General features: G+C 31.0%; 1 protein-coding gene across 2 annotated transcripts; it reads right to left on the bottom strand.

Annotated features, from left to right (window-relative positions):
- Positions 1-1,820: 1,820 nt before the first annotated feature.
- On the bottom strand, positions 1,821-22,310 carry LOC134683793 (TBC1 domain family member 2B-like). Of its 2 annotated transcripts, none has more exons than XM_063543103.1 (18): positions 21,900-22,310; positions 20,256-20,385; positions 18,866-19,118; positions 17,340-17,694; positions 16,795-16,926; positions 14,569-14,800; positions 14,229-14,335; positions 13,772-13,857; positions 13,059-13,164; positions 10,362-10,488; positions 9,695-9,840; positions 9,211-9,319; positions 8,747-8,878; positions 8,272-8,409; positions 7,194-7,370; positions 6,495-6,629; positions 5,250-5,327; positions 1,821-4,326 (listed from the first exon to the last, which is right to left on the bottom strand). In XM_063543103.1, the coding sequence occupies exons 1-18, from the start codon at positions 22,304-22,306 to the stop codon at positions 4,231-4,233; spliced, it is 2,946 nt and encodes a 981-aa protein (XP_063399173.1). In that variant the 5' UTR covers positions 22,307-22,310; the 3' UTR covers positions 1,821-4,230. The 2 variants fall into 2 exon arrangements, with proteins under 2 accessions (XP_063399173.1, XP_063399179.1); XM_063543109.1 differs by having other exon boundaries at positions 18,965-19,118.
- Between the last annotated feature and the right edge of the window lie 1,528 nt (positions 22,311-23,838).

The raw sequence follows: 23,838 nt of genomic DNA, 5'->3' as shown, positions 1-23,838 counted from the left end.
GATTTCAAAGGCACAAGCAGGTTTTCGTAGAGGATTCTCTACTGTTGACAATATATTTGTATTGTATTCTTTAATTACTATATATTTTTCATTTGGTAAGAAGCTATTTTGCACTTTTATAGACTTTAAAAGCGCTTTTGACACTGTATGGAGGTCAGGATTGTGGCAAAAAATGCAAAAATCAAACATTAAAGGTAAATTATTTAATGTGATCTATAATATGTATCAAAATATAAAAACATGTGTCAAGAAAGGAAATGAATTTTCCGAATTTTTTATATCTCATACAGGAGTAAAACAAGGTGAAAATCTATCACCTTTTTTATTTTCTTTGTTTCTAAATGATTTAGAAAGTTATTTTGTGGAAAATAATATAGAAAGTCTAACTAATATTTCAAAGCTGTGCTTGGAATCATTAGAAATGTATGTTAAATTGTTTATTATACTGTACGCAGATGATACTGCGCTATTGTCTGAAAGTGCAGAAGGATTACAAAAAACCCTTGTATGTTTTGAAGAATATTGTAAAAAATGGAAGCTTAAGATTAACACAAGCAAAACCAAAGCAGTGATTTTTAGTAAAAGGAAAGTAAAAAGAAATCAGAATTTTATGATATATGGTGAAAAAATTGAAATAGTTGATTCCTACTGCTACCTTGGTGTACTTTTCAATTACAACGGTAGCTTTTGTACAGCACGAAAAAAACTTCTTGTTCAAGCACAGAAGTCTTTGTATGCTCTATACCGAAAAATAAAAAATATATGTATTCCCGTCGATTTGCAGCTAAAACTTTTTGACTCATTGGTTAGTCCTGTTTTATTATATGCTTCAGAGGTATGGGGATTTGAAAATAAAGAAAGCATTGAGAAAATACACCTTCAATTTTGCAAAAACATTTTGAAATTAAGAAGCAGTACACCAAATTATATGGTGTATGGGGAACTCGGAAGATTCCCTTTGGAAACCATTATTAAACGTAAAATGGTGTTGTTTTGGAATAACTTGGTATCGGAAAATAACAAGTTATCTTCCATTATGTATAAATTAATGCTCAAATTACATTTTCAAAACCCCACCAAATTTAAATGGATTACGTACGTTAAATCCATATTTGATGAAAATGGAATTAGTTTTATTTGGCAAAATCAACTTCCATTGGATAAACTGGGATTAAAGAACATTATTTCACAAAAACTGAATGATCAATTCATCCAACATTGGTTTTCACAAATGAATAACTCTTCAAGAGGTGCATTTTATTCATTTTATAAAGAGGAATTTCGTTTGGAAACCTATTTGATAAAGTTGAAGCTGTGTGACAGGATTTATATGGCAAAACTCAGATGTTCAAATTTAAAAATTCCTGTAGAAACGGGAAGATGGTCCGGAATTCCAAAAAATGCACGAATTTGTCATCTTTGTGGAAATGGAATAGGGGATGAATTTCATTATCTTTTTAAATGTCAAAAACAGGAAATAAAACTGCTTAGAAATAAATATATTCCACAATATTATACTGCAAATCCAACGGAGTACAAATTGAAACAGCTTTTAACATTTTGTCATGTAGAACTTTACAAAAACTTAGCAATATTTTTAAAAATTCTTACACGATACTTGTGATTTATGTTGGTTTTTAGTTGAAAGTTATGGTAGTTTGTAAATTGACATTTGCTATATTCTCTCATGTATGTAGCATTATTATGTTTAGTGTGAATGTATTGAGTATAAACATGTGTATACGTGTATATATGATGTCCTCTTGTACACCTATGTGTCTGAGGTTTATTAATAAAGTATTGTCTATTGTATTGTCAGATTGTCTCTATGGTATTCCATTCTCTCACAAATCTCTAATTATTGTAAACATCCTATAAACCACATAAAAGCAGATATTGTTTAATTAGGTGTAAAATTTGTTCTTTACATTCTATCTGAAATCTGAGACACCCTTTTGTAGAGAATGGCCATAGGAACAACATATAATAAAATCAACCCTCTATAGATACATATGCAGAAGCTAATTTCATTTTAAAGTGGAAATTTGGTGAAAGTATTTTTGACACAGTTAACATTATAATTGGTTACATAATTGTTGCATAATACTAACATTGCATTAATCTGAAGTAGTATCTGTTAGCTATCCAAAACTACCGTTTTTATAAATTTTCAAGCATTATTAAGAAAGTGACAGCATTTTAAAACTTGGGAGTTAGAGTTATAAAATCTTTGTATTGTGCTACCTTAAATCAACAGTATTAAATCTTATGTACAAAAACAATAATAATCAACAATACTATAAATTATGGAGTATAGGAATGATTTACATGTAAATACATTTCTTTATACACATCAAACTGCCTTTCATTTTAACTTGGGACTAGAAATCTTTTATGAAATTATCTGAATGTTTACCGGTAGTTTAAATTAATCTAGAGCTAGAACAATGAAAGAAATTATGAGGTGTTCCCACCTTGTGTGTCAAATAGTACTGTGGATTCATTATTATCCGTTGGATACCAATTTTTTGGGGGTTTCATGAGTACAGGTGAACCACGAAATAAAATGTTCAACGAATATCATATTTTCAATAGGATGTGTATACAGAGATTTGCAAAACCACGAAATCAAATATCCACGAATATGCAAGATTTCAGCAATCCATGAAAACTTATGCCCACAAAAATAAATGAATTCAAAGTATGTGACTGCTTGGTAGTTATGAAAATCACTTACAAGAAAAATCAACATTTTTAAATTATAGATTTTAAAAATATTGAATCTTTTACATCTGCTGTAAGAGGAGAGATCATTAATACACAAGGTATGGCAGGGTAGACAGATGAGGGAAATAGGAGGGGTCCAGATCCCGAAATCCCACACTTAAAAACATGAAATCCTGAGGTCCAGAATTTAAATAGAGTAAATTCGAAAAAAAATAATTCCCGGATCACGGAATCCTGAGCTTAAAAACACCTGATCCTGGAGTCCTGATAAAGGTCCTATCCCCCTCACAGTTAGATGCTTGAAGAAATAAAGTCATTGCTCAGTACAACCGACTCCTTGTGATATAATTATTCGCTCCTTATCATTTCACGATTTTCAGGGTTATCACAATCATGTAACCAAATAGCATGTAAAAAGTTAGCTATTTTTTCTGCAAAAACAAAATAAATGCTTTTTACAAATAACTTTAAATAATTATATAATTTTTTCTGACATTACAAAAAAAATATTGCACCAAATTTTTACTAAACAGTTATCGCAAACTGTGAAATCATTTATTTTTCTTGAAAAGCAAATTTGGTGGATTGATTTTTGTGGATATTGAATTTTATGATTTTTCCAAAGCTTGATTATATGTCAATAGAAAAAGAGTAGGGGCATTAAGGCCTACTGTTGGCCCAAGAAAATAAAATGTTTGATAACCATTTCAAATTGGCACATAATGTTTAGAAATACTTAGGGTCAAGAAATATAAATGAAAAACATAATTACGATTACGTCATAATATGTCCTCGTTCACAAAAACGATGAAAAATACAGAATTTATGCAGTATTTTCTCTATATTTCCGTTGTGGAAACATCCTGCGCAGCCGAGAAACAAAAAAATAATTTAACAGAAACTTTATTGCAACTATTGGCACAATCCCACCAAATATAAACTTGTTTCTTTTTCAATCTAAAATATACTTAAAATTTGATGAAAAAAATAAGGAAAATTACGAATTCAACAAAATATGCAAATAAGGTCATGATTTGGTTGCCATGGTAACTTGTTTGATGTCAAATTTGTTTTGTTTTTCATAGTACCTTATACCCTAGTCAAGTTTTCAGTAATTTAAGAATATGTATGATAAATTTTAAATTTGCAGTAATTTTTGGGCCAAATAAGGGCCTTATTGCCCCTACTCCTTTGTACTATGTTGAATTTTACATTTAAATTTGTAGTTTAAATATATCCATGAAATTTGGTATCCAATGAAAAAAGTTTGAATTGACAGTAACACTAATTTTGAACAGTAAAGCATAAAACTAGAATTACAATGAAAATCAATACTGTATGTTTGACTAAAAATCATTGATCATCTCTGCTGCTATTATCAGGATCTCAACCATAATTCTGCTTGTCTTGTGGACAAATCACTGATCTCCACCACAATTAAGCCTGTCCCGTGGATAATTAAATCACTGATCTCTAACACATTTCTGGTAGTCTCTTAATGAATCATTGATCATCACCGCTACTATCATCATGATCTCCGCCACATCTCTGGTTGTCCCGTAAATTCCCTCTCATTCTATCCAGTTCAGCTAGTTCATTCTGAAACATTACATAAAGATAATCAATAAGCTAGAAAACCATCTGTCAGTAATAACCAAATTGAAATTTTTAGTGTGAAGGCACAGAAACATATAATTAACTTGTGTAAGTAAAGCAATTTAATTTCATCAATTTTAAATTAAGAATAAATTCAGAGTCTGTTCTCTTTCAATATAAAGTTTTGTCAGACAAAAATCCAAGCACAATGTATTTTGGTGGACATTACATAAATGGTGAACAACCCATAATTTTTTAGCTGGGAAATCAATTTGTAATAGCAAACAATGTATCTTTTTAACAAGAAACTAAAATTTTTCGACCTTATAATTTTTTTTGACATTGAGAATCAACTTGACCCCCATATCATCATCTATATTATCTATACATCAATTTATAGTGAAATACTAGCACAAAAGTTATCTTAATTTTTTGATATTTTACCTTGAATTTTAATGTTAAAATTTTAACTTTGATTATAAATGAGGTGGTTTAGTTTAATTTATAGATATCTATCAATCCAAACAGAAGTAGCAAATGCTACACACAAAAAGTTAAAAACAAGTTAAAAAGTTGCAGTAAACCACTCAAAACAAAAAACAAAGAAAAACTCAGGGAGACAACTCTGTAAAATCAGCTAAACGTTTTAATTATGTTGTGTTGTATTAAAAGGGAATATCAAGCTTCTCAATGATCAAAATAAGCATTTATCAAACTGCTATATAACCAGTGTATTTTTTCTGATAAAACGGTTGGTTCAAATTTTTTGAAATTTTTATATTTTTGTCAAAGGGTCAAAGTAAATACTTTGTCAAAATTTTATGAAAATTAAACGAGCCAAATTAATTTTAGTTCAAGTGTTGGGTACCATCTTAATCATCCTCTAATAACACCGTAAGAAACCTAAATATAACCTTGTTAGTTACCTTAACATGCTGCAGATGGAATTGTCTTCTGGTACTTATCATCCTCATTGGAAATGGATTGATCCAATTAAAGGCAAGCTGGAATAAAAAATACTCAAACAATATTTAAGAAATAATTCATGGGGGCTTGAATATATCGTGATTTTACCACGGGTTGGCCCTTTATGACAAATATTTTACCCTGAGCCATAGCGAGGGGTAAAATATCGGCATAAAGGGACAACCTGTGGTAAAATCTAGATATATTCAAGCCCACATGAATTATTTCGATTCTAATAGGTCAAATACGGCAATCCCTTTGGATCGAAGCGCTCTAGGTGGAGGCAAATAATTGCCATTCCCAGACATAAACACACTATTAAACTGGTGTAAAAGAACGGAGCCAACTGAATAAGTGACCTGCTTAAACTATTTAAAATAACGTATATAGATATAGTTTGAATTAATTTAAATGATAAGTTACTTATATGTCTTAAATGTTTAAACAAATATGGCTTATACCACATTTTAGCATCGTTTGTTTACGTTTCCATGTTGTGATGATTTTTGGTAATACAAGCGTGTATTTTCCCGTAAAATGCTCATATTCTAACATCATCGTTTTATGACATCGCAAACTCATTCATAAAAAAACATATGACGTGGGAGTACGATCGGAACAGCCCATGCAATATATTCAAATGTTACCACAGGTGTGTACTCAAAGCGTTTGAAGGACATCATGTTAGAATATTTTATATATTGTGTATCTATTACCTCAACTGGATTAACAGGAGGAGGGTTACTCAAGAAACTAAAGGTCAATAGAGGGTTTCCTATTACCATGGGCCAATAAAACTATACTTGGTAAGATCTTTATTATGGTTTACAAAAGATTTCCTACAGCATTCTTTATGCTATAATCCAAGTCTTATTGTGTTGCAACTAAGGTTATGACGCATTTCTGTGATTTCATTCAAATTTTAGGATTTCTAACTAACAGAAATTAATGAATGCATCAAATGGAAATGTGGTATGATTTCTATATTCTTTAGGAATTAATTTGACATTTGAGGTAATTTTGGTCCTTTATTCTTTTTGGGTGAAATGTGAAATGAAACTGATAAAGAGAAAGAGGATGGATTTATAATGTAGCAGTAGAGAGAGTCTACCCTACCATGATTTTCTCCTTAAGTTTCCCCTCTCAATCTATGATATGTCTTTATAGATTTATTTGTGTAAAAATAATACTTTAAAATTTGGTACCTGACATATGTGTTTTGGATTGTTCATTTTATCTCCCATTACTCTCATGAAATGGTTCAACTGTAGGGCAGTTGTTTTTTCTAAAATATCCTCATCAACACTTTTAAAGAAGGCAACAGCAAACCTGAATAAAACCTAAAATAAAACAACTAACTTGAGTGTATAGTTTAATTTATTAGAAAATGTAATAATTATGAATTATCCTGGATCAATTTACGCATAAAAAAAAATGCTGGAAAATGTGTTTAATTCTAACTTTTATTTATAGAATAACTAATCCAAGTATTCAAATAGAGAAAAATATTCAATGAGTCTGAACAACACATTAATTCACCAATGCGCATAGCATATGAGTTAATCATCAGTGTTGTTCGGTCAAGAGTTGAATATTTTTCGATATTTGAATAATTTAATTAGTTATTCTTTTTATTACATTGGCAAATTGCTTTTTATTAAAGAAATTAATGTAAAACATGTAAGGAACTATACCTTTTTCCTACCCACCGTTTTCGATGTCTTGACAATGCCTATTGTTGTATGACGTCAGAGAGTGAAATAACAATGTTCATTTCACATGTGAAATTATCAGTTTTCATTTAACTCGAAAATCAATGTAATTCATTGCAACCAATGTAATAATTATTTTAATTCTAAAATTAATTGTTTTTTTTTGTTACATCTATTATCTGAACTACTTACTTTGCTCCCTTCATATAAGAATGAGTCCCATATCCTTAGGAATGTACATGTTGGAATATTATCTATAAATATTGTCAGGAACCAGTTAAATGTAAACAAGGAAATATCAACATCTAACTGTTCAAAGTGATTATAGAGTCTTGGTAGCTTGTCATGGAGCAAATCTTTAAGAACCCTCTGCAATATAGAATTAAAATCAATTGAATCTAATAGACACAAAAGTTTCTTCTACTAAAAGACACAATCATGTAAAGAGTGTGAGCCTGAGCTTACAATATGGCAAATTATGGGGGGGGGATATACAAAGCCACATAAAACATCAAAGATAGGTCAAGATTTGATCTATTGCAAGAAATTGTTTGTCAAAGTTTCATGTTATCAATTACTGTTGTGAGATGTATCTTTGATGAGTCATGAGTGTCCATAAAATCAACAAGGGTCTTTGATATTATCAAAAATTTTGATAAAAGATAGACTAAGGAACCAAAATATTTTTCCATTTTAAATCCTTTAACAGGTGCTGTGATAATGAAATTGGATAAGATGAGCCAACAATTTATAGGCTTGCCTATCCCTTGTGGCATGATTGAACCAATTTTCAAAAAATGGAAAAGTGTTTTATAAGATAATATATATTGAGAATATTTCCAAAAATCTTACTATCTCAATAGATGTGGTGACATTGACCTTTATTCCAGTAACCTACCAAGCCTAAAGCTACTACACAAGAAATATGATTTCACTGTAATTTTTCAAAGATTTTAAATTCAGAATTTAAGCCAGCTGTTTCGAAAAACTGAAATGGTAAGATATGATTTTAGAGAGGATTGTCATTACTAGCTCAACAGTTTCAGACAGAAAGAAAACTACAGATGAGCTACGTAGCATGTGGCCTTCTTGGATATCAAGATGAATTATAATGTGCTTAAGTTTCATTGCAACATGCCAAGTGGTTTTTAGTTTAGAGATTACTAGAAAATCTGGACAGGCCTTGAAAATGATATCCATTGGTCAAAAAGATATCAATATTTGTTACATGTCAATAAGATCAGGTGAGATAAAATACTGTAAAACTTACCTGGTCAACTTGAGCAGCTAATAAAGTTTTACTGTAGTAATCCCTCGGCATCAGGAAATCAACAATAGCTACAAGATTCCAGAATGCCTCCTCTTCTGATAGAAATAATAAACTAATTGCTGCTAATCTGTTTAAACCCTAGCAAGAAAAGAATGGATAAGGATACAAATTATCTTTCTAATCAGTATCTATTACAGAAGAAAATTCAAAGAATCTTAATAACCTTTAGTTATGTTCATTGTAAACAGTTTCTATTGTTTTATACCAGGAGTATTTGTGACCTAATGTGTCTTTATACCAAAGCACAAAATTGATAACTTCATTATATACCACTTGTTTTCTTACCTGACAATAACCAATGCTTGGATTATACCAGGAGTATGAAAATTTACACAAAACAAATTTTGTGACCTAATGTGTCTTTATACCAAAGCACAAAATTGATAACTTCATTATATAACACTTGTTTTCTTACCTGACAATAACCAATGCTTGGATTATGCCAGCTATAACTTAACAAAACTTTCCGTAATTTCTCTATGCCTTCATTTTCAATACTCTCGTAATGTCTGTTGTTTGGTAATGTTCTTAGAAGATCAAGTTCTATCTGGAAGAAAAAATAAAAACAATGGTTTAAGTAAGATTTCTTGTGAATTCGGTTGTTAAATATGGTTTAAAAAACATACTTTACATTGTCATGATTCCTTATTTTCAAAATATACTAGTAAACCGTCTTGCTACTACATACAGGATATGCAGCTGAGGATATGACTTCTTTTCACAAGTTAGTGCAGGATATTTTGCATTACAAACTTTTGTCTCTTCCCAACAAACACTCAAAACAAAAACAAAGTCTTCTTTGAAATAATGAAGGCATGGGTGACCTTTAAGGGATGATACATTTCTTGGCATGTGAACCTAATATAAAACCATACACACCTGTTTTGTTTCTGGACTAAGGGAAGCATTCTTTGTTTTATTAGCCAACTCCTTATAATAATTGGGTCCCAGTTTGTCTCTGGTCTCTCCAACATAAAAATTTACACAACTGAAACATAGAAGTCAAGTTCTTCCATTATAAAAATATAAAATCACATTCAATTTCACCATACATAGAACTTCAGGTAATAACAATGTTGAAATGTAATAGAGAAAGCCAAATCAAATTGAAGAGAACTTACAAATAACGCATAAAATTTTATAATCTATAGATTCTGAAACAAAAATGGTAAACAGATACACTTGAGCCAGATGCATAGTTCAATTGAATGAGCATGATGCATATCCTATAAGTTAGCTAAAAACTTAAACAACAAAAATTAATACCTTTAATAAATGATCCTCACTACTTTTTGAAAAAAAAAGATCTTCAAAATAAATTAAATTTTTATGGCAATTAAATGATATCAATGAAGAGTCTTACCCTTTCCATATTTGTTCTCTGTATTCATTAGGAATACCCATTCTTATCAAATTCTTCAACTCAGATGATCGTGTGAGTGGTTTTACACCTAAACCAACCATAAAATTCTCCCACCTCAGTTTAAAGGAGTGGATTTCCTCTGCATCCTGTAATAAAAAAATGTGAGGGATTTCTTAAACACAAAAACATATTTCTGAATTTTGATGTGCGTATTGTTATTCTTTTACTTTTCTACATTGGCTAGAGGTATAGGGGGAGGGTTGAGATCTCATAAACATGTTTAACCCCGCCGCAATTTTGCGCCTGTCCCAAGTCAGGAGCCTCTGGCCTTTGTTAGTCTTGTATGATTTTAAATTTTAGTTTCTTGTGTATAATTCGGAGTTTAGTATGACGTCCATTATCACTGTACTATTATGCATATTTTTAGGGGCCAGCTGAAGGACACCTACGGGTGCGGGAATTCTCGATACATTGAGGACCCATTTGTTGCCTTCGGCTGTTATCTGCTCTATGGTCGGGTGGTTGTCGCTTTGACATATTCACCATTTCCTTTCTCAATTTTATTCTGTCTCATTTCCTTTAAGCTATTACCGTAAATAAGCAGTAACTGTAATGGCCAGAAATAAAATTAATATAACTTTAAAAAAACATTACTGCCAAACAATACCTTTAGTTTATTATTTATTTCCTCTGAATGTCTTTCAAATTGTTCAGCTTTAACTGCTAAAGGATCTATTTCCTCTTCATCCTCTCCGTATCTCTTTACAAATCCATACCGATCATATTCCTGTCCACTACAAAACAAGATAATATGTCAAGGTCATATCTACAAATCCATACCGATCATATTCCTGTTCACTACAGGTGTAATACCACCAAATCATGGTACATCACATCCGGTTGCATACGAAAGTAGGTCTAAAAAAATATTCCCTTGAATTTGACCGTTGTAGGTAATTAATCCTACATTTTATTGCAGTAAAACTATTTCTGTGTCATAAACATATGTCTTGGGTATTTCAAAACACCATTATTTTTCATTTGTGAGTTCTGTAGAAAATTTTGTAATCTTGAGGTTACATGGTGACTAAACCTTGTATACAGATAGAATAAGGGGAGAAATTTGATTGGTTAACTTCCAATGATGGTTATTTTCTTATATGCAATGAAATGTTATGTGAAACTTTTTCTATAAAACTGGACAGGATAAAACTTTACTCATGCCAAGTATTTCTTTATTTGAAACAAAGATAAATTTTGCACAATTTTTTGAAAAGTGCAAATTTAACAAAGACTAATAGGGGAAAATCAATGGTGGTATTACACCTACAAAAACAAGATAATATGTCAAGGTCATATCTACAAATCCATACCGATCATATTCCTGTCCACTACAAAACAAGATAATATGTCAAGGTCATATCTACAAATCCATACCGGTCATATTCCTGTCCACTACAAAAACAAGATAATATGTCAAGGTCATATCTACAAATCCATACCGATCATATTCCTGTCCACTACAAAAACAAGATAATATGTCAAGGTCATATCTACAAATCCATACCGATCATATTCCTGTCCACTACAAAACAAGATAATATGTCAAGGTCATATCTACAAATCCATACCGGTCATATTCCTGTCCACTACAAAAACAAGATAATATGTCAAGGTCATATCTACAAATCCATACCGATCATATTCCTGTCCACTACAAAAACAAGATAATATGTCAAGGTCATATCTACAAATCCATACCGATCATATTCCTGTCCACTACAAAAACAAGATAATATGTCAAGGTCATATCTACAAATCCATACTGATCATATTCCTGTCCACTACAAAAACAAGATAATATGTCAAGGTCATATCTACAAATCCATACCGGTCATATTCCTGTCCACTACAAAAACAAGATAATATGTCAAGGTCATATCTACAAATCCATACCGATCATATTCCTGTCCACTACAAAAACAAGATAATATGTCAAGGTCATATCTACAAATCCATACTGATCATATTCCTGTCCACTACAAAAACAAGATAATATGTCAAGGTCATATCTACAAATCCATACCGGTCATATTCCTGTCCACTACAAAAACACGATAATATGTCAAGGTCATATCTACAAATCCATACCGGTCATATTCCTGTCCACTACAAAAACAAGATAATATGTCAAGGTCATATCTACAAATATATAATGATAACTTGCATTGAAATTTATAATCTAAATTAATCACATCTTCAAAATATCATAAAATCAAATATATTAAGTTTACCATGTAAGATAAAATAAATAAAATTACTTCTTCCTTTTTGACAAATGTAATGCTGATAATCCTGCACCAATAGACGGTCCTCAGCTTGTCCCTAAATAAAATTGTGCACTAGTTCAGCAATAAACAGCTGTGCCATGAGCGCATGATATGCCCGACGTCTTATGTGGAAGTTATATGCAATAATCATAAATAGTTTCTGAGAAAGTTTTAAGCAATAAACATATATAGTTTTTGAGACACCACAGAAAACCCCCCACCCTGGTTTTTTTTACAAAAAACTAAAAATTACTAAAATAAAATTTTGAATCATAACCAAAAAGTAAACAGATCTTTAGATTAATATAACAAAGAAGTGTGTAAAGTTTTAAGCAATAATCATAAATTATTTTTGAGATATGGCGCGACATGTAAAAAAACCCTCCCCTGTTTAACAAAATACTCAATTACTCAAAAATTAAATTTTTAATCACCACCAAAAAGTATACAGATCTTTAGATCAATATAACAAAGAAGTGTGTAAAGTTTTCAGCAATACTCATAAATTGTTATAGAGATACGGCACAACATGTAAAAAAAACTCCCCTTTTTTACAAAATACTCAATCACTCAAAAATGAAATTTTGAATAATCACCAAAAAGTATACAGATATTAAGATTAATATAACTAAGAAGTGTTTAAAGTTTTAAGCCATAATCAAGAATCGTTTTTGAGATACAGTGCGACATGTGAAAAAAACACAACCCTGTTTTAGTTACAAAGTGCCGTAAATCAAAAAGTTTAAATCTAATTTTCACCAAAAAGTATACAGATCATTTGACCATCATAAGAAACAACTTTATCAAGTTTCAGGAAATTTGGATAAGTCGTTCTCAAGTTAGGGTGCGACATGTTTACGCAGGACAGACAGATGGACAGACAGACGGACAGACAGACGGATGGACGGACACCTGACATTTGTATACCATAATGGGTCCTGTCTTTGACAGACGTATAAAAATAGACTTCACACTTATGAATATCAAAAGAGTCTTAAAAGATGGTAAGGACATCATAATTAGATAGCTAGTACCTTGATGTCAGCTGGAATTCAAGACTTTCTGCTTCATCATTTTCAAATGCCATAGCTTCTTTCAACAATTGGCTGACAACATCATCTTTCTGATTTCCTTCCTCGCCTTAAAATAATAACAATTTACTACTAATTCAATATAATATCATAGGGTTATGGCTTGAATATTGGGGAATATTATCCCGAGTAGAATTATGTTCTACGATGTTGTATAGCAATATAATATTTGAAAGTAAAAATTGGTTGAACTAAGATTTTTTTGTTATTGACGTTTCTGTGGAAAATATCATATTGCTATGCAATAATATAAGTTACAAAGTGTGCTAGTGACCTGATGTGATATATTCAGATCAATAAATTCCATATGGGTGAGAACACAGTACCAATTTTCATAGTTGTGAACAATCATTTGAAAGAGAAGTACATGTTTCCAGATATTGTCCTGAACATTATGTAACACATTAAAAGCATTCTTAAACTAAAATTTATACTAAGAAGTAGAATCAAATAGATATGAAATTTAATACAATCAAACAATTAAAAATGAAACGTATGATCTATATAATATAATTTTTCATTAATTTACACTACAGGGAAATTTGAGCAAAGAACTTTATTTCTATAACTGACTTATGAAAAGTCTTAGTTATCAAATCAAAATTAATTAACTCATTTTAGCTATATATATATATGTTAAATAAAAAAATACAAACCTTGTTTAGGTTTCTTTATTTCTTGAAACAAGACTAAATATTTGCTTCTTGTTTGGAAATACTGAGCTTCTAATTTTGCATTACTCCTATTAAGTTGCAAATGAAATTTTAGCTACATTACAAATCATTCATACTATCATAGATACAATTAAGTGGTTTTTGTTTGCTGCTGTACAGGTATATCATATTTTTTTGTTTGTTTATTGTTTTGTACATATAGATCAAGCAGTTAATTTTGTTTGAAATGTTTTACATTTGTCATTTGAAATTATTTCTGGGCAATTGATGGACTTTGCACATTATTGTAGGTTGTAAAGTAACTTATATCTATTTACTTCTACATCATTTGGTATCTGGTGGAGCGTCGTCTCATTGGCAATCATACCACATCTTTTAATTTTTATATCAAGACTTTATCACACAAGAAATAATCAATTATTAATTACAAATAACTTACATCATAAGAGCTTTTTCATTGGCTTGATCATTTTGTCTGAGGTAGTTGAGTTCTAAAATTTCTTTGGTTAAAAATTTGTTTTGTAGTTCATATGCTTGACACATGTCCTGCAAAAATGTAAAATAATATTTTTTATCATTTGAAGCATGGGAAGCGACTTGTAATGATAAAACTAATCCATAGTAGGTGCTTCCAATTCAGATATTAAAGGGGAGACGCCTTGGGCGGTTGCATTGAATAAAATATGTTTTCTCTTGACATATTAGGAGAAAATTTCTCATACTGTACCATTTCTACAAAACTGAACTTTTTTCTTATTCCCTAATACCTATAATCATACCTTTAATCTAGCTAGCTCCTGAGTATCTGACACAATAATAACAGATTGTCTTGTATTTTCTGAATTTTTGACATCATCACTGTTTTGAGTGTTAGTTTGATTATTATTCCTTTCTTTCTCCAATGCTGTGATTTCATTGGTCAGTTGAATGATAGTATCATCTTTGGCTTTTAACATATCTTGATACATAGTCACTTGTTCTGACAATTCACCTGTTTCTCCATCAATTGACCTGCAAAAGAAAATTAAATATTTCTATTGATTTTGCAAATATCCAGACCTCTGTCAAACATATATTTGTTACTTTGTTATGAAAAATGCCATTATATCTGTTCCAGTTTAAAAAAAAACTTCTATCTCTTTAATATGTTAGGAACAAATACTTTAATAGTTTTCTTGGATTTTTTTTTAAAACTACACATCATTTCCTGTTAATAACCTTGTTAATAATATTTTATCATTAGAAATCCAAACTAGATATGGACAATGCCTCTCCTCCCTTTTTCTTCTCTGCCATATTTAGTATAAATCCACATATTTTAGATTGGAAATACAGTGATGTTGGCATACAACCTGGAATTGTTATAATTGTTATGCTGTCTGTAAGTCACAAATGACACACTTGCCTGACCATAGGAAAATAAAAATTTAACACTATGTATGATGATGTAACTGTAGGATAAAATGCCTGACAAACCATGATCTTTTTATGCAGCTAGTACCCCAAAAAATGACCAAGTCCATCTACCTGTAATTTTCAGAATATTTGAAAAAAATATGAAAATTCTGTGGCCATGCACACCTTCATTATGTGTATGAACATCCTGCAAAATATTAAAGTTGTACCTCCAAAACTGTTTGAGGAGGTAGCTGGACAAACATTGTATCCTTATCCAGATGAACAGACAGGGATACATTAATATCCCCCTAACATTTTGTAGCGAGGGCATAAAAAAGAAGATGTGGTATGATTGCTTATGTACATGTATTAGTTTTTATTACTGGTTACACTGCTGACACAGAGATATGCCTTGTATTTATGTCATTTGATAGTACAATGTATAAAAGTTTAAATTAAAATGGCAAAACTTTAAAATGTAAACTATGCAAAAATTTAACAAGAGTGCACACACTGAAATGTCGCACCTTCTTTACTAATCATTGATATTATGTTGATAGTCCTAAATATAAAGCTTTATTACAACTGTCACATAAACTTAACATAAACCAAGAAAACTAAACTTTGACCTTTGAACCATGAAAATGAGGTCAACGTCAGATGAACCATGCCAGGCAGACATGTACACCTTACAGTCCTTCGATACACCGCATATACTAGACCTATTGCTTATAGTATCTGAGATATGGACTTGACCACCAAAACTTAACCTTGTTCACTGATCCATGAAAAGAGGTAGAGGTCAAGTAAAAACTGTCTGACAGGCATGAGAACCTTGCAAGGTACGCACATGCCAAATATAGTTATCCAAATAATAAGAGAGAATTTAACATTACAAAAATTCTTAACTTTTTTTTCAAGTAGTCACTGAACCATGAAAATGAGGACAAGGACATTGGACATGTGACTGACAGAAGTTCGTAACATGAGGCATCGATATACAAAGTATGAAGCATCTAGGTCTTCTACCTTCTAAAATATAAAGCTTTTAAGAAGTTGGCTAACACTGCCGCAGCCGCAATAGCTGCCACCGCCGGATTACTATCCCTATGTCGAGCTTTATGCAACAAAAGTTGCAGGCTGGACAAAAAACAAGAAACAATGACTTAAGTTGCATGACCAAATAATCCCCAAGCCAATGAGATGTGCAAAAGATTAAACAATGCACACTTAATACCAATGACTTATCATAATATGTTCCTGTAATAAACTGACTTCAACGTTAACTTTAACATGTAAATTTAGCCCAGATTCAAAGTCAACAGACCATGACTGAGTGGCAGGGCCAAAGAATCTTCATGGAAATGAGATATGATAATGCTTATTAAGCTGCATACCAAATATAATCAACTTTATACCACTTAAACTGACATATCACAAAGTAATATAGTGTTGATGCCTAAGTCTAGCTCTAAAATGACTATGCATTTGGTCTTAAAGCCAATTTATTTTGCAAGTTAACTTTTTTCCATCTTTTTGGCAAAATAAAATTTTATTTATGTATGAAAGTTTACTTTTACCAGTGGGTGTCTTGATGAACACTTTACCTTAGTTTCTGAGACAGATGTTCCTTTTCCTCTTTGAGATTGACAATAGAATACTGTAGTTCTGTGATATGTTTATCCCTTTCAGCCACCATTTTCAACAACCCTTCTCTGTCTTTGTCATCTGCCTCATTTCTTACAAATATATAAGTTTCATTATATAGTACAAATCAAATTTATACATTCACTTTTTTGAACATGTATAAACTGGAAGTTTCAAAGAGCCTGGCACTTATCAATCTATATGCATTTTCAAAATATGAGTCATATTATTTTTATTTTATTTTAAAATGGATATTTTTAAAAAGGCTACAATCAGTTTGATCACAAACAGGTTTGGTTCTGATGGTGAAATTTTTATAAATATTAGGTAAGAAATGTCTTATTTATAATTCTGTGAAAGATAGAGTGGTTTATGATTTAAAAATTGAAATATTGCTGCGCTAAGACACTTTTGGCCCCATAGCTGTATTCACTAATACTGTAACTAGTTCTTTAGTGGTAAATATATTCTTTTTATATATCAAGTAATGTTGGTTAATTTGTACCTAGAAAAAACATCTCTACTGAGTTTGTCCAGTTCTTTCTGCAGTATACGAACAATTTCTCTATGGGCCTGAAGTTCATCTTCTGTCGAGTGATGTTCTTCCTTTGACATTGATAACTGGGATTGCAACTGTTTACATCTATGACAAACTTGATTATCTGTAGGTGATGTAGAGTTATTCCCTTTTTTTCCTACTTTAATTTTACTAAAAGCGTTCATGATTTTGTTCTGCGGGTTTTGGGTCTTTAGAGATTTTGCCTGTTCAGAATTTTCCAGAAGAGTCCAATCATCACTAGTTGTACTTGCTGATGAAGGTGAAGGTGAAGGTTTTGATACTTTACCACCTCCTAACTTCCCTAAAAAATAATGGTATATTCTCGTTAATTTATTAGCTGTTAATAATACATGTATATAAAAGCAGAAATTAAATATGAGAAACATAAAGTGAAGAAAAAATTACCTGAAAATTACCTTGGTTATGTTGAATTTTAAGACAATACTAGATAAGTTACAATGTATGCTATTTATCAAAATTTGAACTTTCTGGTTGATAATTGGCCTTTTGCTAAATGTGTATAATTGAAAGAACTGTTTTGTAAATGGTGTTTCTCAATAAATTAAATATGGCCTTCTAAGGATTAATTTTTGATATACTTTTTATGCCAACTTTTTCATAGTTTTACTGTAAAACTATGAAATTGTTAGTGGATAAAATAGAAGAAAATATACAATGTTCAACAATCTAATCTACTAATTTATAATGGTAGTTGTGCATTTCTAGCTTAGTAAAGCTTTTTTTATATATATAACAAACAGTATTTTACCTTATCGATAGTAATGTGATGGTGCTAGGTTCTATTAAAATTAATTTTCAAGCAAGTTGTTTAACAATTAACCTCAACAAAAATTTTACATTATTTGTAAACACCACTTATTGAACAAAGTTCTAATGATTGGTGATGGTAATCAACAATATCATGGATATTCATTGTGTGTTTCAGGAAATAATAACCAATGAAATACTTGAAATCTTTTCAAAATCTTACTCAAAATATGCAGTAAGGTACTTATTTATATTCCTGAATCAGTGCATTTTCCAGACATGGTCTACAAAATAGATTCTTACAAAGAAAACTACATTGTACTGAAAAGAACATATTCTTCTCAAACCAGTTCATGGGTAATCTTGAAAATGGCAGTGAGACGTTTTGTACATTTATAAAAGCCTGACTGCAGTTATAAGATTAATAACATGTTGGGAGTTTGTGTCCCATCGTCTGGTACTGTATATATCAACTATTATACATTGTTTGAAAAACTTTTATCTTCTTAAAATCTAAGAGGTCTATTACTTGTAAAAGGTTTAGTGCATATATATATTAAATATATTTTTGAAAGTTTCAAGCAAAGTGTGAGATTATTAATTCAGCATGTTAACTTGCAACAAAGTTATACATCTGCTTGCTTATGTGCCTTGTAACTTTCAGCGTGAAGCAGGTTTGGGATTGTGAAGAAAGTGTCAACAACCTGTAATGCTTTGTCCATTCATTATGGCACCTATGGCATCCCTTATATCTGTTTTCAATGATGAAAATGACCCTGTATGTGACCTTTTAATGGTATCACCTGTGCAAACAGAAAGTGGTGAATATGAGGGCACCACAATCTCTGGGACAATGACTGTGCTGCCAGGAGAAAGATCTTTTTCAGTTGCCTGCCCATCGTTTTCTTTCCCATTATCTATTTTAGGCGTATCAAGTCCACTCAAACGTTGTGGCCTCTGAAAATAAATTAATCAATTATATATATATATATGTATATATTCATACTAATCTTTCCAATAACTGATAAATACTGATGCATTCTTTGTGAGTTAAAGGTTCTTTAGAGTCAATGAAATGAACCAAATTTTAATTTTCTCCATATTGAAATCTTAGTAATTTTTACTTGTACATTGTATAACTCTCCACTTTTAATCTAACATATTGCAATAAACCATTTCATATATTTCATGATCCAATGTAAAAATGAAATGTTGAGGAAGATAAGTTCAGTATTGATTTAGGTTCTCCAATTAAAAATTGTTACCAGTTACATTCCATTAAGCAATTTTACCAGAAATGGTCAGATATAACATATAAAAGAAATGATTTTAATGTTTCTTGTTCATTTGTATAAATTGTTGAAAACATTACTTATATATGTTGTGTGCAAGATGTAAGTTTGTACAAATTATAATTTGTACAGGGTTTTTGTGCAAGTTATAAGTTTTTTTTACATATACCTTCTTGCATCAAGTGATACAAGTTTATCTTCTAAAATGTACTAGTTTAATGTTTTAAATTCAAATTTATATACTTCAACCTAACATTTAGTCATAGGGCTCGTCTCCTTGTCCTCAAGCTTGAAATGAGCATACCTGAATGGTTTCAATTCTAATTTTATTTTTCTCCTTATACCATATTCATACCCATCAAAAGTCTTTTTGTGGTCATATAATGTTTATTGTATCATAAAACACTGATATAAACTTGAACAAAAAATCTGTACAAATTATAATTTGTACAACATTACAACTTGTACACAACATATAAAATTGAGAATGGAAATGGGGAATGTGTCAAAGCAACAACAACCCAACCATAGAGCAGACAACAGCCTAAGGCCACTAATGGGTCTTCAATGTAGCGAGAAACTCCCACACCCAGAGGCGTCCTTCAGCTTGCCCCTAAATATACAACATTTTGATACTGATTCAAGGAAGCAGGATGGAATGTCTAACAAAATATAAGTTTGTTTTTCGATTCAGCTCAAGTTTTTCTTTGTTTTTATAATTTACCAGACCAAAGGAATGATTTAGTCATTGAACCTTCTGGATACAGTCTGATTCTCATGTAAAATGTTTGTATCAAAATACCTTAACTGGTCTGGTTAGTTTAGAAGATTGATTACTATTGTAAATCCTACGTCTTTTCTGTAATTCTTGTAACCAATACATCATAGTATGGCGATTGGATGCATCTAACACATGTTCTCTATTATCTGACCTGTAAATATATTCATTCATGTATATGTCATTCAGATCAAAATTAAAGAACCTTTGTGAGCATGCTCATATTTCCCATGACTCAATATTGTCACTGGGCAAACAAAATCTCTAGATATTTGTTAGACTTATATTATAACACATACAAAAGACAACAGATTAAAAATACTTGTGGAATTGCATACATACATGTATCTACATAATGTTCCCATACTTTCTATAAAATTTCATGAAATGTTGTTGTGTGGTTTCAGAGGAGTTGTATGACAAAATTAAGCTCTTGTAGTACAAGGTAGTATAACTGGGCCACAATTCTAAGTTTGAAAGAGTCATAACTTCTAGAAAAAAGATTGAATCATTATTTACTGTCCTTATGCCCATCTACATAATTTGTCATAAATACAAATTTATCTACAAAGTTTCCTAAAATTATGTTGTGTGATTTAGAAGGAAGTGTGATGACAAGAACAGAAAGGATGGACAGATGCCAGGGTCTACAACATAATACCCTACAAAACTTTGTTATGTGGGGTATAATTACTATTGGTAGTTAGCTCTCTTAATTCACATAAGCTTCCCCTTCAATTATGCAATATTAAAGAGTACAAGCAGACTGTTTTTTCCCGGCGTCAGAGTTTAATGTAATAAGGCTGACTGTCCTCTTGCCATCTGTAGCCTCATGATTTAAAGAAATAACAACGATTCTCAGTCTGCTAGTCAAGCACATATCATGGTAGATTTATCTTATAGTTATGACTTTTGTTATCATCCTGACATTTATTAAAATATCACAAGGTTACCCAATTACAAATGACACAAATGTATACCTAGACATCAACATACAACAACAACAGAGAGCAAAGGTTTTCATAATCTGACCTTGTAAGATAGAAGTTAGAAATTCTGCACAGAAATAATATAAGAATGACTAAGAACAAGGTTAGTTCAGATAGGCATTAGCATTTCAAAGAAAATGTTTCTGTATTGGTTTTTTTTTGTATGATATAAGTACATGATGTATGTATACTGTATAAATATATCTACATGTATGTCTGTGACATCACATTAAATCTTACACAGTTTAATCAAAGACAACTTGCTCAGAAGATATTATGTGGGCTATTATTTCAAAAGTTAAATGGTTACATCAACCATTCTTAACATTTTTAAAAGGTCTCATTACATAAATGAAGGTCACATCCACCTATGGAAATAAGTCATCATGCATTTGATTTGAGTAGGTTCTGTACGTATTCCCATATACATTAAGAGTGGCTGATGACTGATACAATGTAGTTGGCTTTGTCATCTTTGCAGCACAAAATTATATTTGAAATTATCTCTTATTATTTAGTTGCATACATGTACATATTATTTATGGTTAGAACGACATCTTGAAGGCCTCATCTATTAACTCCTCCCTTTTTTGTTCAACTAAATAATCATAATTGCTTGCAAATTTTTGCCTAAATTATGATCTTAATAAAGTTAATATATAGGAACTCAGTATATCACCTAATCTGGAAAGCCCCTGGTTTATCAACAGTAGGTTCAAAGTGAAATGTTGCTCTGGAAATGTCAATCTCTCCAAGTGGGACTATGTCATTTTGACTCCTGTAATAATAAAGTTTACATGTTTTGTCGCCATACACACACCATCGTTGTCGATTTGTTTTGATTAAACCGCGAGCAGTTATAATTAACCAACCACAAAGTTTCCCTTCCGGGTACTTGGGTGTCGAATTTTCACTTTTTTCGTCTGTTTCTGAACGATCATGGACAGAAGTTTCATTTTCAGTTGGTTTAGCATTTTCATTTGCAGTCTGAAATTTTATAAACTGTCCCGTAGCTTTGACAGCAGACGGTTTTATGAGTGTATCATTCTTATCTGTAGTGTCCGGTCCTCCCACTTCAACTTCCATGTTTGTTTTGAGGGAAGTGAAACAAGACCACGTGGTTCTATTTTTAGTTTCTTATTTAATCTTTTCTTTTATTTCTCTCCAGTTAAGGAGCACTCAGCGAGTGTTTTTACTTGAACATACATATACACAGGCACTTGTCTCAGAAAAAAAACATTTATCCTATATATATACTTTAATGTTATAGTGTCTCAGAAAAAAACAAAATATTATATATACCGTAATGGTATATCATAGGAATTTTTTTCCGAGACAAGTGCCTGTGTACATCATATACTAATAAAGTGTATTTTCAGAATTCCATCTGCTATCCTTTTCAAGTTTACTATCCACGGCGGTCACAGAGTTTATTAAATAGAGAGGGTGCGTGTGTATACTATATCAATGACCACCATGGATCGATTAGTAAACTTAGATGCTTAAAACGGTATATACTTTATTTATATACATGTTTTATATATATAGTAATGAATGTTCATAATTTACAGATAAGCGCTAACATTATTCATATGAAATTTTGATACCTTTTCTGAAATTCTCCAGTCCGATGATTTAATCTTTTTAGTATCATACCATCATAACATATATGAGAAGAACATAACCCGTGTCATGCCAACAACTGTTTTTAGAATACATGTGTTTAGTTCCGACGCAAAGACCTTAAATTATCAGTGACTCAATATTAACGCCAAAATATGCAATCTTTAATGACTTGACAACAGTATCGTAATTATATCCCTTCTTAATAAGTCTATTCAAAGGTTTTGTAAGTTTATGAGGTGAATACTGACACCTTTGTGCTTTATAAAGAATATTTCCATAAAAAATTGGATGTGAAATACCTGAACGTATAAAAAGTCTGCATGTTGAGCTATATTTACGAATGATGTCTTTATACCGATGATAAAATTTAGTAAATGTTTTGACTAGTTTGTGATATCGAAAACCCTGGTGTAATAATTTTTCAGTAATACATAAATTTCCATCATACTGTTTTGTGCCAGGTACTTGAACACTAATACTTGTATCATACTTTACTGAACAATGGAAAGTTTGAAAATTAAAAAAAATAAAATCTGAGGGCCAGCAACATTGCCAATAAATTCAAAGTCACATGTACAGGACCATAAACATTACCTCGAAATCAATAGTCGTCAAACTATATAAGAGGGTTTGGATGGGGTTAAATGATTAGAGAATAATGCCCTTAAAAAATGAAGATTAGAGAAAAACGGGCAAAAAAAATAAAGATAAGAGAAATTCGTGGTCTAAAAATATAATGAATATTGAATGATTAATAAAAGAAAACGCTTAAAATTAAGTGTTAACAGAATTTTCCCTTCTTAAAATTTAAAGAAAATTATCAAAATTATCATTGTCAAAATATGATAAAAGTGAAAACCAACTTGGTAAACCTTTTTTGGTTTCGTGATAACAGACTAAGGATTCAGTCAATGTGAACTGGTTTCTGATATTTCTACTCGGACTTTTATAACTGACTATATATGCGGTTGGCTTTTGCTCATTTTTGAATG

This window comes from Mytilus trossulus, chromosome 1, assembly GCF_036588685.1.
Source record: "Mytilus trossulus isolate FHL-02 chromosome 1, PNRI_Mtr1.1.1.hap1, whole genome shotgun sequence".
Classification (NCBI taxonomy): Eukaryota; Metazoa; Mollusca; class Bivalvia; order Mytilida; family Mytilidae; genus Mytilus; species Mytilus trossulus.
This window is presented reverse-complemented; position numbering and strand designations above follow the sequence as displayed.